A 14924-nucleotide genomic window follows, 5' to 3' on the forward strand; every position below is an offset into this window, starting at 1 on the left:
GAACCAAAGATCTCAAATTTGGACTCATCAGACCAAAGCACAGATTTCCACTGGTCTAATGTCCATTCCTGGTGTTATTTAGCCCAAACAAGTCTCTTCTGCTTGTTGTCTGTCCTTAGCAGTGGTTTTCTAGCAGCTATTTTACCATGGAGGCCTGCTGCACAAAGTCTCCTCTTAACAGTTGTTGAAGAGATGTGTCTGCTGCTAGAACTCTGTGTGGCATTGACCTGGTCTCTAATCTGAGCTGCTGTTAACCTGCGATTTCTGAGGCTGGTGACTCGGATAAACTTATCCTCAGAAGCAGAGGTGACTCTTGGTCTTCCTTTCCTGGGGCGGTCCTCATGTGAGCCAGTTTCTTTGTAGCGCTTGATGGTTTTTGCAACTGCACTTGGGGACTTTCAAAGTTTTCCCAATTTTTCAGACTGACAGATCTTCACTTCTTAAAGTAATGATGGCCACTCGTTTTTCTTTACTTAGAATTTGTATTATGGTAAGAAAAAAGCAGCTAACAGTCTATTCAGTAGGACTATCAGCTGTGTATCCACCAGACTTCTGCACAACACAACTGATGGTCCCAACCCCATTTATAAGTAAAGAAATCCCACTTATTAAACCTGACAGGGCACACCTGTGAAGTGAAAACCATTTCCGGTGACTACCACTTGAAGCTCATCAAGAGAATGCCAAGAGTGTGCAAAGCAGTCATCAAAGCAAAAGGTGGCTACTTTGAAGAACCTAGAATATAAGACATATTTTCAGTTGTTTCACACTTTTTTGTTAAGTATATAATTCCACATGTGTTAATTCATAGTTTTGATGCCTTCAGTGTGAATGTACAATTTTCATTGTCATGAAAATACAGAAAAATCTTTAAATGAGGTGTGTCCAAACTTTTGGTCTGTACTGTATATCTATCTATCTATATATATATAGATAGATATATATATAGATCTCCGCAGATCACTGGGATTTTGTCGGGGGACTATTACATATATACATATATGTAATAGTCCCCCGACAAGATCCCAGTGATCTGCGGAGAACCCTGCAAATCTTCACTCTCCCTGCAACGCCACCACAGGGCAAGTGACACATTAAAGTGTGTCCACTCACATTAATGGCTAATGGAGGGGTGCACCCAGTCCTCCAGAGACAGCAGATGAGCTCCTAATAAAATGTATCACAATGATTAACCGCACCACCCCTTTAATGCGGCTTAGATACATCTGCGGTGTATCTAACGTCAATCTGCTCAATATAATTTTGCTCTTTATATCCAGCTTGCAAATAATTATTAATAAATAGAATAATTAATACATAATTAATAATATTCCCTAAGAAACGTGCGATGTGAAGGGAACCCGTCTGCCGTATCAGGGGGCACTGTCCTCCATAAGAACCAATCAGAAATCAGGGTTCTTTTTTTTTTTTAAGTATGGATAAAAATGAAAGCTGAAAGGTGATTAGATGCTATGGACAACTTTCTGTTTACATGGCTTCATGCCGGCACTGATGGTAAAAGGGATGGCCACACTTTACAAGGGCAAAAAAATGCTCAACTACCCTGAATTCCTACAGGAGCAGTAATCTTTTATTTCTTGTACCTATAAGTCAGTATTAAATTCATCAACTTCTAAATGATACATGTACACACATAATATGCACCGACAGAACAGCACTGCTGGAAAGTGAGGGAAGGCTTGTAAACCTGCTGTGCTGGCATCTAGTGGTCAATATGGAAACTGTATTCCAGTTTTTTTTTTGCACAGTCAAAATTCTATTAAAATAAGAATTTCTTGTGGTTTACAAATAGTACTTTTTTTTTGTTCCTTCAAAAATAAACAAATAAAACCAAAAGTATTGATATCTGCATTTTAATTCAGAGTGTCAGTCACATACAGCACATAATAGGAGTAGATGGGTGATTGCACCCTCAGACTGTAATACAGGGGGGCCCATGTACATAGCTTGGTGCCATCCCCATATCTGCCCATGTCCAGGACCATCGGCCTCTGGCTACTGGCTGGGAAGACTGCGGTAGGTGGCGACCCAAAACTTGACATAAGAGGAGCGCAGATCCTGCTTCATGGACTTGTGTGTGATCTTGTTGTTGATTTCCAGGTACTGTCCATACTGGGTGGAGTAGACTAACCAAGGGGTGGGCACCTTAGAGTTCCCTTTGCTTGGATCTCTGGAAGTATAAAAAAAACCATCATCCTGAGTGTGGGTTCTGTAATGGCTGATACCAGGGAGCAATAGATTGTACTCACCTGTCCTACAGTCGCCTCTCCCCAGTAATGGCTGGTAACAGGGAGTAATAGATTGTAGTCACCTGTCCTACAGTCACCTCTCCCCAGTAATGGCTGATAACAGGGAGTAATAGATTGTACTTACCTGCCTACAGTCACCACTCTCCCCAGTAATGGCTGATAACAGGGAGTAATAGATTGTAGTCACCTGTCCTACAGTCGCCTCTCCCCAGTAATGGCTGGTAACAGGGAGTAATAGATTGTACTCACTTGTCCTACAGTCGCCTCTCCCCAGTAATGGCTGATAACAGGGAGTAATAGATTGTACTCACCTGTCCTACAGTCACCTCTCCCCAGTAATGGCTGGTAACAGGGAGTAATAGATTGTACTCTCCTGTCCTACAGTCATCTCTCCCCAGTAATGGCTGATAACAGGGAGTAATAGATTGTACTCTCCTGTCCTACAGTCATCTCTCCCCAGTAATGGCTGGTAACAGGGAGTAATAGATTGTACTCTCCTGTCCTACAGTCATCTCTCCCCAGTAATGGCTGATAACAGGGAGTAATAGATTGTACTCACCTGTCCTACAGTCACCTCTCCCCAGTAATGGCTGATAACAGGGAGTAATAGATTGTACTCACCTGTCCTACAGTCTCCTCTCCCCAGTAATGGCTGATAACAGGGAGTAATAGATTGTACTCACCTGTCCTACAGTCTCCTCTCCCCAGTAATGGCTGATAACAGGGAGTAATAGATTGTACTCACCTGTCCTACAGTCACCGCCCCCAGTAATGGCTGATACCAGGGAGTAATAGATTGTACTCACCTGTCCTACAGTCACCTCTCCCCAGTAATGGCTGATAACAGGGAGTAATAGATTGTACTCACTTGTCCTACAGTCACCTCTCCCCAGTAATGGCTGATAACAGGGAGTAATAGATTGTACTCACTTGTCCTACAGTCGCCTCTCCCCAGTAATGGCTGATAACAGGGAGTAATAGATTGTACTCACCTGTCCTACAGTCGCCTCTCCCCAGTAATGGCTGATAACAGGGAGTAATAGATTGTACTCACTTGTCCTACAGTCGCCTCTCCCCAGTAATGGCTGATAACAGGGAGTAATAGATTGTACTCACCTGTCCTACAGTCGCCTCTCCCCAGTAATGGCTGATAACAGGGAGTAATAGATTGTACTCATCTGTCCTACAGTCGCCTCTCCCCAGTAATGGCTGGTAACAGGGAGTAATAGATTGTACTCACCTGTCCTACAGTCTCCTCTCCCCAGTAATGGCTGATAACAGGGAGTAATAGATTGTACTCACCTGTCCTACAGTCTCCTCTCCCCAGTAATGGCTGATAACAGGGAGTAATAGATTGTACTCTCCTGTCCTACAGTCGCCTCTCCCCAGTAATGGCTGATAACAGGGAGTAATAGATTGTACTCTCCTGTCCTACAGTCTCCTCTCCCCAGTAATGGCTGATAACAGGGAGTAATAGATTGTACTCACCTGTCCTACAGTCACCGCCCCCAGTAATGGCTGATACCAGGGAGTAATAGATTGTACTCACCTGTCCTACAGTCTCCTCTCCCCAGTAATGGCTGATAACAGGGAGTAATAGATTGTACTCACCTGTCCTACAGTCTCCTCTCCCCAGTAATGGCTGATAACAGGGAGTAATAGATTGTACTCACCTGTCCTACAGTCACCGCCCCCAGTAATGGCTGATACCAGGGAGTAATAGATTGTACTCACCTGTCCTACAGTCACCTCTCCCCAGTAATGGCTGATAACAGGGAGTAATAGATTGTACTCACACTCACTTGTCCTACAGTCACCTCTCCCCAGTAATGGCTGATAACAGGGAGTAATAGATGGTAGGACTGATGTATACAGGCAGCTCATAAACATAGTTATTGCTGAGCGCTCATCTTACCCAGTTGCAGCAAAGTTGCTCCAGTACGCCATCATGGCCTCGGAGACGTCCCGGTCCTGGGGTCTGTAGGCGATGGTGTTTCTGAATGGTTTACCGAACATGTACTGAAGGTCCTCAGCGTGATCGGCGCCCGCCCAGCTCGGGTAGATGGGCATACGGGTTGCATGAGAGAACAGGTAGCTATATGTCTTGGCTGTCCTATAATAAGAAACAATAATCATGCATCAGACTGATATAATACTGTATATAACAAGTATATAGTGATCTAAAGCGTGCTGCAATAACCCGGGCATCTCCTGTATATAATTATATATGTACAGCCGGTATAACCTGGGCATCTCCTGTATATAATTATATATGTACAGCCGGTATAACCTGGGCATCTCCTGTTTATAATTATGTTTAGCTGGTTTAACCTGGGTATCTTTTGTATATAATTATATACGTACAACTGGTATAACCCGGGCATTTCCTGTATATAATTATATATGTACAGCCGGTATAACCTGGGTATCTCCTGTTTATAATTATGTTTAGTTGGTATAACCTGGGTATCTTTTATATATAATTATATATGTACAACTGGTATAACCCGGGCATTTCCTGTATATAATTATATATGTACAGCCGGTATAACCTGGGCATCTCCTGTATATAATTATATATGTACAACTGGTATAACCCGGACATTTCCTGTATATAATTATATATCTACAGTTGGTATAACCTGGGTATATCCTGTATATAATTATATATGTACAGCTGGTATAACCTGGATATATTCTGTATTCTTCTGTATATAATTATATATCTACAGCCAGTATAACCTGGGCATCTCCTGGTTATAATTCTACATGTACAGCCCGTATAACCTGTGCATCTCCTGTATATAATTATACATGTATAGCTGGTATAACCTGGGTACCTCCAGTATATAATCATATATGTACAGCTGGTATAACCTGGGCGTCTCCTGTTTATAATTATCTATAGCTGGTATAACCTGGGCATCTCCTGTATATAATTATACATGTACAGCCGGTATAACCCGGGTATCTCCTGTATATAATAATATACATGTACAGTTGGTATAACCTGGGCATATAACTATGTATAGCTGGTATAACCTGGGTACTTCCTGCTATTTTACATGGACTGGTACGTACTTGGCGTGCTGGTAGTGAAGTCCTAGAGCTTCTTGTGTGGGGACAAGAAAGATGTAGTCGGTCTCGATGTCGATCACAGTCTTCTTCACAAGCTCGTGATCGGGGCTCTCTCCCCATCCGTCTGTGTACAGGTTGTAGGCGATGTCCAGGGCTGCGGTGCCTTTAGGAAGGGTCAGTCCTTGCACCAAATTGTGCACATCCTCCCTGTCAGACAGACTCTATTAGATATCAGGCGGATGAGAGACAAAGATACCAGCAGCGGGCACAGCATGGCGAATATATATATATTTTTTATATATATATATATATATATATATATATATATATATATATATGTGTGTGTAAGTGTCGGACTCACGGGGTCACCCTCTGCAAGGGTCTGTTAATATTCGGCACATCGATCCCAGCGAAAAGATGCCCATCCATGTTATTGACTCCGGCGAGGTAGTCCACGTCCGCAGCATTACTGAACAGATTGCGCGGCTCATCAGGAATGAAGTCTCCATCGATGACTGGAGAGAAGGCCAAATAGTGCACCAGAGGGTCTGCAGAGAGTAAGAGGGTCATTACATGCTCCAAGAGTGTCAGCGTCATTACCCTGTACCCCGAGTGTCAGCATCATTACCCTGTACCCCGAGTGTCAGCGCCATTACCCTGTACCCCGAGTGTCAGCGTCATTACCCTGTACCCCGAGTGTCAGCGTCATTACCCTGTACCCCGAGTGTCAGCGTCATTACCCTGTACCCCGAGTGTCAGCATCATTACCCTGTACCCCGAGTGTCAGCGCCATTACCCTGTACCCCGAGTGTCAGCGTCATTACCCTGTACCCCGAGTGTCAGCGTCATTACCCTGTACCCCGAGTGTCAGCGTCATTATCCCGTACCCCGAGTATCAGTGTCATTATTCTGTACCCCGAGTATCAGTGTCATTACCTGTACCCAGAGGGTCAGCCTCATTATCCTGTACCCCGAGTGTCATTATCCCATACCCCAAGTGTCATTATCCCGCACCCCAAGTATCAGCATCATTATCCCACACCCTAAGTGTCAGCGTCATTATCCCGCATCCCGAGTGTCGGTCATTATCACGCACCCCGAGTGTCAGCGTCATTATCCCGCACCCCGAGTGTCAGCATCATTATTCCGCATCCCCGAATGTCAGCATCATTAGCACGCATCCCTGAGTGTCAGTGTCATTATCCTGCACCCCGAGTGTCAGCATCATTATCCTGCACCCCGAGTGTCAGCGTCATTATCCAGTACCCCGAGTGTCAGTATCCCGTACCCCAAGTGTCATTATCCCATACCCCAAGTGTCATTATCCCGCACCCCGAGTGTCATTATCCCGCACCCCGAGTGTCAGCATCATTATCCTGCACCCCGAGTGTCAGCATCATTATCCTGCACCCCGAGTGTCAGCATCATTATCCCATACCCCAAGTGTCATTATCTCGCACCCCGAGTGTCAACATCATTATCCTGCACCCCGAGTGTCAGCATCATTATCCCATACCCCAAGTGTCCTTATCCCGCACCCCGAGTGTCAACATCATTATCCTGCACCCCGAGTGTCAGCATCATTATCCAGCACCCTGAGTGTCATTATCCCGCACCCCGAGTGTCAGCGTCATTATCCCGCACCCCGAGTGTCAGCATCATTAGCACGCATCCCTGAGTGTCATTATCCCGCACCCCGAGTGTCATTATCCCGCACCCCGAGTGTCATTATCCCGCACCCCGAGTGTCAGCGTCATTATCCCGCACCCCGAGTGTCAGCATCATTATTCTGCATCCCCGAGTGTCAGCATCATTATCCTTCACCCCGAGTGTCAGCATCATTATCCTGCACCCCGAGTGTCAGCATCATTATCCTGCACCCCGAGTGTCAGCATCATTATCCCATACCCCAAGTGTCATTATCCCCCACCCCGAGTGTCAACATCATTATCCTGCACCCCGAGTGTCAGCATCATTATCCCATACCCCAAGTGTCCTTATCCCGCACCCCGAGTGTCAACATCATTATCCTGCACCCCGAGTGTCAGCATCATTATCCAGCACCCTGAGTGTCATTATCCCGCACCCCGAGTGTCAGCGTCATTATCCCGCACCCCGAGTGTCAGCGTCATTATCCCGCACCCCGAGTGTCAGCATCATTAGCACGCATCCCTGAGTGTCATTATCCCGCACCCCGAGTGTCATTATCCCGCACCCCGAGTGTCATTATCCCGCACCCCGAGTGTCATTATCCCGCACCCCGAGTGTCATTATCCCGCACCCCGAGTGTCAGCGTCATTATCCCGCACCCCGAGTGTCAGCATCATTATTCTGCATCCCCGAGTGTCAGCATCATTATCCTTCACCCCGAGTGTCAGCATCATTATCCTGCACCCCGAGTGTCAGCATCATTATCCTGCACCCCGAGTGTCAGCATCATTATCCCATACCCCAAGTGTCATTATCCCGCACCCCGAGTGTCAGCATCATTATCCTGCACCCCGAGTGTCAGCATCATTATCCCGTACCCCGAGTGTCAGTGTCATTATCCTGCACCCTGAGTGTCAGCATCATTATCCCATACCCCAAGTGTCATTATCCCGCACCCCGAGTGTCAGCATCATTATCCTGCACCCCGAGTGTCAGCATCATTATCCCGTACCCCGAGTGTCAGTGTCATTATCCCGCACCCTGAGTGTCAGCATCATTATCCTGCACCCCGAGTGTCAGCATCATTATCCCATACCCCAAGTGTCATTATCCCGCACCCCGAGTGTCAACATCATTATCCTGCACCCCGAGTGTCAGCATCATTATCCCGTACCCCGAGTGTCAGTGTCATTATCCTGCACCCCGAGTGTCAGCGTCATTACCCTGCACCTCGAGTGTCAAGGTTGTTTTTGCTGTTGGCCTCGGAGGACATGAGATCTGCCCACACCTCCTGGCCTCAGTGTACAGTCAGAGGTCTCTTATGTCTCACACTCGAGGTTGGTCAGTTGCAGCTGATAAGCCAGGGTGATGGCCTTTGGGTCGGTCTGTTTCAGGCAGTTCACCATGGCGGCAGTGTCATCCACGGGGCATCCGACCTTTGTTGCCAGCTGCAATGGAGAGAATGAATTCCAGTAAACACTCCTATCGGAGCATCGACATCGTCCTCCAGAAGGAGAAGGTGCAGATGAGCGACAGTACGTGCAGTCACCTGTGTGGCCCAAGTCAGAGGTTCTCGCTGGATCGCCCACGGGCACAGTCCTACCCCGCTCTGGGTGATGGCCCTCCTGATCAGTCCCACATTGTAAGGAGTCAGAGTCTGAACCGCAGAAGAGAAAAGCAAAGGTTAAAAGCAGAGCTTCAGCATCAGCTTGTGCGCGAATAATCCAGCAATGTCAATCATTTGCAGCTTTTCCTAATATTCTACTGCTCCATTATTCAGCACAGTGATAAAAACCTTGGCTATCAGGTGTCACCACTAGAGGGCGATCTGTATTCATTAATCTATAGTTGCAAATATACAGATCTCCCCCTAGTGGTCGCAACCTGCAACTGAGGTTTTATGTGATCAGGAGACAACCAAATCCACCATTTCCCCATACAGGTATGTTATTGTAAGCAGGGAAATAGTTCACTTAACATTTAAATTGTTCATTACCTGCAGGGAGACGCTGGCGCCCCCTGCTGACTCCCCAAAAACGGTGATATTACTGGGATCTCCACCAAAGGCAGCGATGTTCCTCTTCACCCAGGCGATGGCCATATGCTGATCCCACAGACCGTAGTTTCCTAAATAAGACAAAAAATAAATAAATAAAAAAGCAAAAACTTTATCAAAAGACAAAATACGAAGAGAATGAAGAAAATTGCAATGTGAATCCCCCATCAGTATCTGGTGACCGCCCGTCGCCTCCATCACTTCTTCACAGGGAAATAACACGAGGGGTCTCCTTCAGACAATACAATGAGCAGTGGAGACCCCCGCACTCCTGCCCAAGAAAAGGAAACTTCCCAGAAGTAAATCCAGTGCGGGGATCAGTAGGGAAATGATGACGAGTAATGAACGTCTTACCAGGGGCGCTGGCGTCTCCGGTGCTGAGGAATCCCAGGGGTCCCACGCGGTAGTTGAAGGTCACCACGATGACATTGCCGCGCAGGGCCAGCTCCTCTCCGTCATACAGGTAATTGTCCAGGAAGTTGGCTCCTTGTCCACCGCCAAGTAGAAAACCTCCACCGTAAATCCAGACCATGACGGGTAAATTTGTAGAAACTAAATATAAGAGGAATCCATAATAGGAGAGGAAACAATGGCTTGTTCAGAGCTTAAAGGGGGTGTACAGGATTAGAAAAACATAAACATGGCTGCTTTCTACCCCTGTCAGCATATTGTGTGTGATATTCAAGCACCATTCGATTCAATAGAGTCAAGCTGCAATACCAGACATCACCTATGAAAGAGGGGTGGTGCTGTTTCTGGTAGAAAAACGCCATGATTTACTAATCCTCCTGGGTGGTGTGACTGCAAAAGACCTGCTCTGCTATAAGATGCAGCCTGTACATCAGACCCTGCGCAGTGTAAGCTTTCTAGAATGGACATCCCCTTTAAGACCGGAGCTGCACCTTTAAGGATAACCGGTGTATACAGTGGTGCTGACCTGAGGAGCGGGACTGGGGGACCCAGACGTTCAGGTACAGACAGTCCATGTGCCCAATGATGTCATTCTGGAGCAGGGTGGCCTGCACGCAGCGGGGCTTGTACTCCGTGGTTTTCAGAGTTCCTATAATAATAATAATTCTTATTTTTATAGCGCCAACATATTCCGCAGCACTTTACAATTTTAGGGGGGACATATACAATCAATACAGAATAAGCATATCTCATATCAAAAGGAGTGAGGGCCCTGCTCTCAAGCTTACAGTCTATGAGGAAATGGGGGGAGACACAAAAGGTAGAATGTACATATATTGTATAATGCAGCCTTGATATACTAAATAGGATAAATAATAATACATGGACTGGTCGCCAGCCAGTATGTGTGCAGTCCTGACAGAGGCTTTTATGTGCATGGTTGGTATGAACCTGAAATTGAAGAAGATTTTAATATAGGGGAAAACTGGGACGGACAGATAGTGTGTGTGTGTGTGGAGGCGATACGCCAGTCTAAAGAAATGGGTTTTTAGGGTCCGCTTGAAACTGTGGATATTGGGAATTAATCAAACTGTCCTGGGTAATGCATTCCAAAGAATTGGCGCAGCACGCAAGAAATCTTGGAGACGAGAGTGGGAAGCTCGGATTATAGAGGATTTTAGTTTTAAGTCATTGGCAAAACGGAGGGCACGTGTAGGGTGGTAGACTGAGACAAGGGAGGAGATGTATGGCGGTGCTGAAGCATGGAGCGCTTTGTGGGTAAGCGTGATAAGTTTAAATTGAACTCTATATTGGATGGGCAACCAATGCAATGACTGGCACAGGGAAGAGGCATCGGTGTAGCGGTTGGCGAGGAGTATGATCCTGGCTGCTGCGTTAAGGACGGATTGGAGAGGGGAGAGTTTAGTAAGAGGGAGACTGATTAGTAGAGAGTTGCAATAGTCAAGACGAGAATGAATAAGAGCGACAGTAAGAGTTTTTGCCGAGTCAAAGGTAAGAAAAGTCCTGATTCTTGAGATGTTTTTGAGGTGTAAATGACATGAACGAGCGAGTGATTTGATGTGAGGAGTGAAGGAAAGATCTGAATCAAAAATGACCCCAAGACAGCGGGCTTGTTGCTGGGGAGTAATGGTTGAGCCACAAACGGAAATGGCAATATCGGGCACAGGTAGGTTAGTGGAAGGAGGAAATACGAGTAGTTCAGTTTTTGACAGATTCAGTTTTAGGTAGAGGGAGGACGTAATGTTAGACACAGCAGAAAGACAATCACTGGTCTTTTGTAGTAATGCAGGGGTGATGTCCGGAGCAGAGGTGTATAATTGGGTGTCATCAGCATAGAGATGGTACTGAAAACCGAATCTACTGATTGTTTGTCCAATGGGAGCGGCGTATAAGGAGAAAAGAAGGGAGCCTAGGACTGATCCTTGAGGAACCCCGACAGTAAGAGGAAGTAGGGAGGAGGAGGAGCCGGCAAAAGACACAGATAAGGAGCGGTTAGAGAGATAGGAGGAGAGCCAGGAGAGAACAGTGTCCTTGAGGCCAATAGTGCGGAGCATAGTGAGGAGGAGCTGGTGATCCACAGTGTCGAATGCTGCATAGAGATCTAGGAGAATCAGCAGGGAATAGTGACCATTAGATTTAGCTGTTAGTAGCTCATTAGAGACTTTAGCGAGGGCAGTTTCAGTAGAATGTAAAGAGTGGAAACCAGATTGTAAAGGGTCAAGAAGAGAGTTGTCTGAGAGATAGCGGATTAGACGGGAGTGGACCAGGCGTTCCAGGAGTTTAGAGATAAAGGGAAGATTGGAAACAGGTCTGTAGTTGGCCGTGCAGTTCTGGTCAAGGGATGGTTTTTTAAGTAATGGTTGTATGCTGGCGTGTTTAAAAGAAGAGGGAAAGATACCAGATGAGAGGGAGAGGTTGAAAATTTTAGTTAGGTGAGTGGTGACAGCTGGAGAAAGGGACTGAAGGAGATGTGAGGGAATAGGGTCACTGGTGCAGGTGGTAGGGCGGGAAGATGCAGGGAGCCTGATCACTTCATCTTCCGTGACTGGTTCGAAGTCAGAAAGTCAACAAGATACAATGTGGCGGGGGAGAGCATGCATAACATTTGGGGATTGGGAGAAAATTTCCTGACGGATATGGTCAATTTTTTTCTTTGAAATAATTGGCCAGATCGTCTGCGCTGAGGTCGGTGGTCGGGGCCTGTGCTGTCTGCTTGAGGAGAGAATGAAACGTGTCAAAGAGTCGTTTAGGATTATTGGAAAGTGAGATTAAAGTAGGTTTGTTTGGAGAGGTGAAGCGCAGAGTTATATGTTTTCAGCATAAATTTATAATGGAGGAAATCTTCGGGCAGATTAGATTTTCTCCACAGCCTTTCAGCTCACCTCGAGCACCGCTGGAGAAGACGTGTTTGAGGCGTGTGCCAGGGTTGTCGCCGTCTATGCTGAATTGTTCTTTGTGTAGTAGGTGCGGCTTCATCCAGGAAGCATAGCATTATTTCGTTATAATGCTTCAATGCAGAGTCGGGACATGAGAGGGAGGAGATTGGGGCCAATGATGAGTGCAACTTTTTCATACATTTCTGGGTGTTAATGGCGCGTATATTTCTGTAAGTGTGGAAAATGGGGGGGGGGGTCTTGAATAGAGTCACAGTTCTTGACAGCGAATGAAAGAAGATTATGGTCAGACAGTGGAAGGGGAGAGTTAGTAAAGTCATGTACTGAGCAAAGCCGGGAGAAGATCAGGTCCAATGTGTTCCCGTCCTCATGTGTAGGAGAATTAGCAAGCAGTGAAAGACCGAAGGAGGAGGTTAGTGATAAAAGGTGAGCGGCAGATGGGGAAAGAGGATCGCCAATTGGGATGTTAAAATCTCCCATGATTATCGTGGGGATGTCGCAGGAAAGAAAATTTGTAAGCCAGGCAGCAAAGTGATCCAGGAACTGACGAGAGGGACCTGTAGGGCGATAGACAATTGCTACTCGCAGGGAGAAGGGCCGGTAGAGTCTGACTGTTTGGGCCTCAAAAGAAGGGAAGATAAGGGAGGGTACAGGGGGAATAACCTGAAAAGTACATTTTGTTGAAAGAAGCAGACCAACACCTCCACCTGATCTGTTGTCAGGTCTCGGGATATGAGAGAAGTGTAGGCCACCATAGGAGAGAGCTGCAGCGGCAGTGGTGTCCGACTGCTGGATCCAGGTTTCAGTGAGAGCCAGAAGGTTGAGGGAATTAGAGAGAAAAAAGTCATGGATGTAAGAGAGTTTATTACAAGCTGAGCGCGCATTCCAAAGGGCACAGTTCAATGAGACAGAAGATATGCAGGGAATATTAATGAGATTAGCAGGGTTTCTAGATGTGACAGGGAAAAAGTTAGTGTTATTATTACTGGAGGGTCCTGGATTAGGAGAAATATCACCTGCGACTAAGAGAAGGAAGATACAGAGAGTGAGCAGATGGTTGAGTGATTTGTGAGAGCGTTTCCTGTGTTGTATGGTGGGAATGAATGGATCTGCGTGGTATAACATTGTGAAGAGAGCATGACAGCTGTACATAGGAGAAGAGAGGAGTGAAGGGTTAATATGGATGAAGTGTGCAGAATTTGTGGGAGAACGGTGAATGTGGATGATTGTAGTAGCTAGAATATAAATGGCACAGATACAAATGGTGAGTACTGTTTGCAAAACAGATGAACTGGAAGCAAGTTTGTTTAATTGTCTTGCATGTCTTACCTGTCTCCTGCCCTACTGCCATATCTAACTGCCGAGGCACTTTGATAAATTATGGCACTTCGATAAAGTATGCATAAATGCTATATGCATAAATGCTGCCCCTTGACTATGACTCAATATATAGGGACGTATCTGCTTAGATCTACACAGATTTAACTCGTTAGCAATCAATCAACTAGCTTAAGACAACAGGAGACCATAAACTGCAGGAAAAAAAAAACAGACTGGCAACTCAACATGGATCATAAACTGTTAAAGTAAGTGTGATGACCTTAAAGTATCATGGATTAAACAACGTAGAGGAGTGAGAAATATATACCAGTGATTAGCTGCAGAGCATTGCAAGTAACATTGAGGTACAATGCAGTTTTCAGAATAGATAACACGTAGTAGAGGAGTGAGAAATATATACCAGTAATATATTCCTAGGATAAGAAGCAACATTCAGTTAGCGCCACTGACCCAGAAGAGGCAACACGTTTAGTTATTAAGCCATACACCTCTTTCCTCCAGTCACATCCAGAGCTGCATTCACTGCTCCGCTGGTTTCTGCACATTGCAGGATCTCACGTCTGCGGACCACCCGGATGCCTCAGAAGCATTTTGCAGACCCCAAAGCGCCTGAGTGTAGTGCATTGTGGGAGTTTTGGTTAGAAGTCTGGCTGTTGGCAGAATTGTGAGTGCAGCTCTGGATGTGTCTGGCATATATAACATGATTCTGACAGGTAAATGCACACATCATTCTTACCTGACCAGCCCGGATGCTTTTCGGGTTTTTCCAGAACCTTAGTCGGAGCGCCAAATGGGATCCCCTTGAAGATATCAATATAATCTGGGGAGACCACGCCGATCTTCTTACTGGTTCCCTCAACAAATCCCCCCTCTGTGTGCACCACGCCGAGCTGAGAAAGAAACAGAGAATATCAGAGTGTGGAGCAATAGCGTCCTGTAATGGCAGGAAACAGAGGCAGTAAAGGCTCGGACTCACCGTCGCTGCGCGGGCAGCCACCAGAAGGCTGGAAAGTGCCAAGAAGTGCAGCAAGCGCGCCATCCTGTCTCCGGGACGAGTTCTCCCCTCCAGCGGTCCTCAGTGCGCCCCGAGCTCGCTTATATAAGCCGCTCACCTTCACATGCAAAGTCAGCAGTACCGGTGCCAAGGAGAAGCAATGCCAACAAGTGTGGGACACTGAGCAGCTGCGGCCGGGTATCAGGATG

The 14924-nt window shown here is 46.4% G+C and overlaps 1 protein-coding gene across 1 annotated transcript; it reads right to left on the reverse strand.

Annotated features, from left to right (window-relative positions):
* Window positions 1-1858: 1858 nt before the first annotated feature.
* Window positions 1859-14855, reverse strand: LOC141154563 (bile salt-activated lipase-like). Its single transcript, XM_073640653.1, has 11 exons — window positions 14698-14855; window positions 14458-14611; window positions 9992-10114; window positions 9409-9606; window positions 8995-9125; window positions 8548-8655; window positions 8329-8446; window positions 5710-5896; window positions 5352-5555; window positions 4186-4383; window positions 1859-2191 (listed from the first exon to the last, which is right to left on the reverse strand). The coding sequence occupies exons 1-11, from the start codon at window positions 14758-14760 to the stop codon at window positions 2017-2019; spliced, it is 1659 nt and encodes a 552-aa protein (XP_073496754.1). The 5' UTR covers window positions 14761-14855; the 3' UTR covers window positions 1859-2016.
* Window positions 14856-14924: the final 69 nt, after the last annotated feature.

The sequence above is a fragment of the Phyllobates terribilis genome, unplaced genomic scaffold (genome assembly GCF_046119375.1).
Source record: "Phyllobates terribilis strain yellow unplaced genomic scaffold, ASM4611937v1 Scaffold_7__3_contigs__length_470593459, whole genome shotgun sequence".
Lineage (NCBI taxonomy): Eukaryota > Metazoa > Chordata > Amphibia > Anura > Dendrobatidae > Phyllobates > Phyllobates terribilis.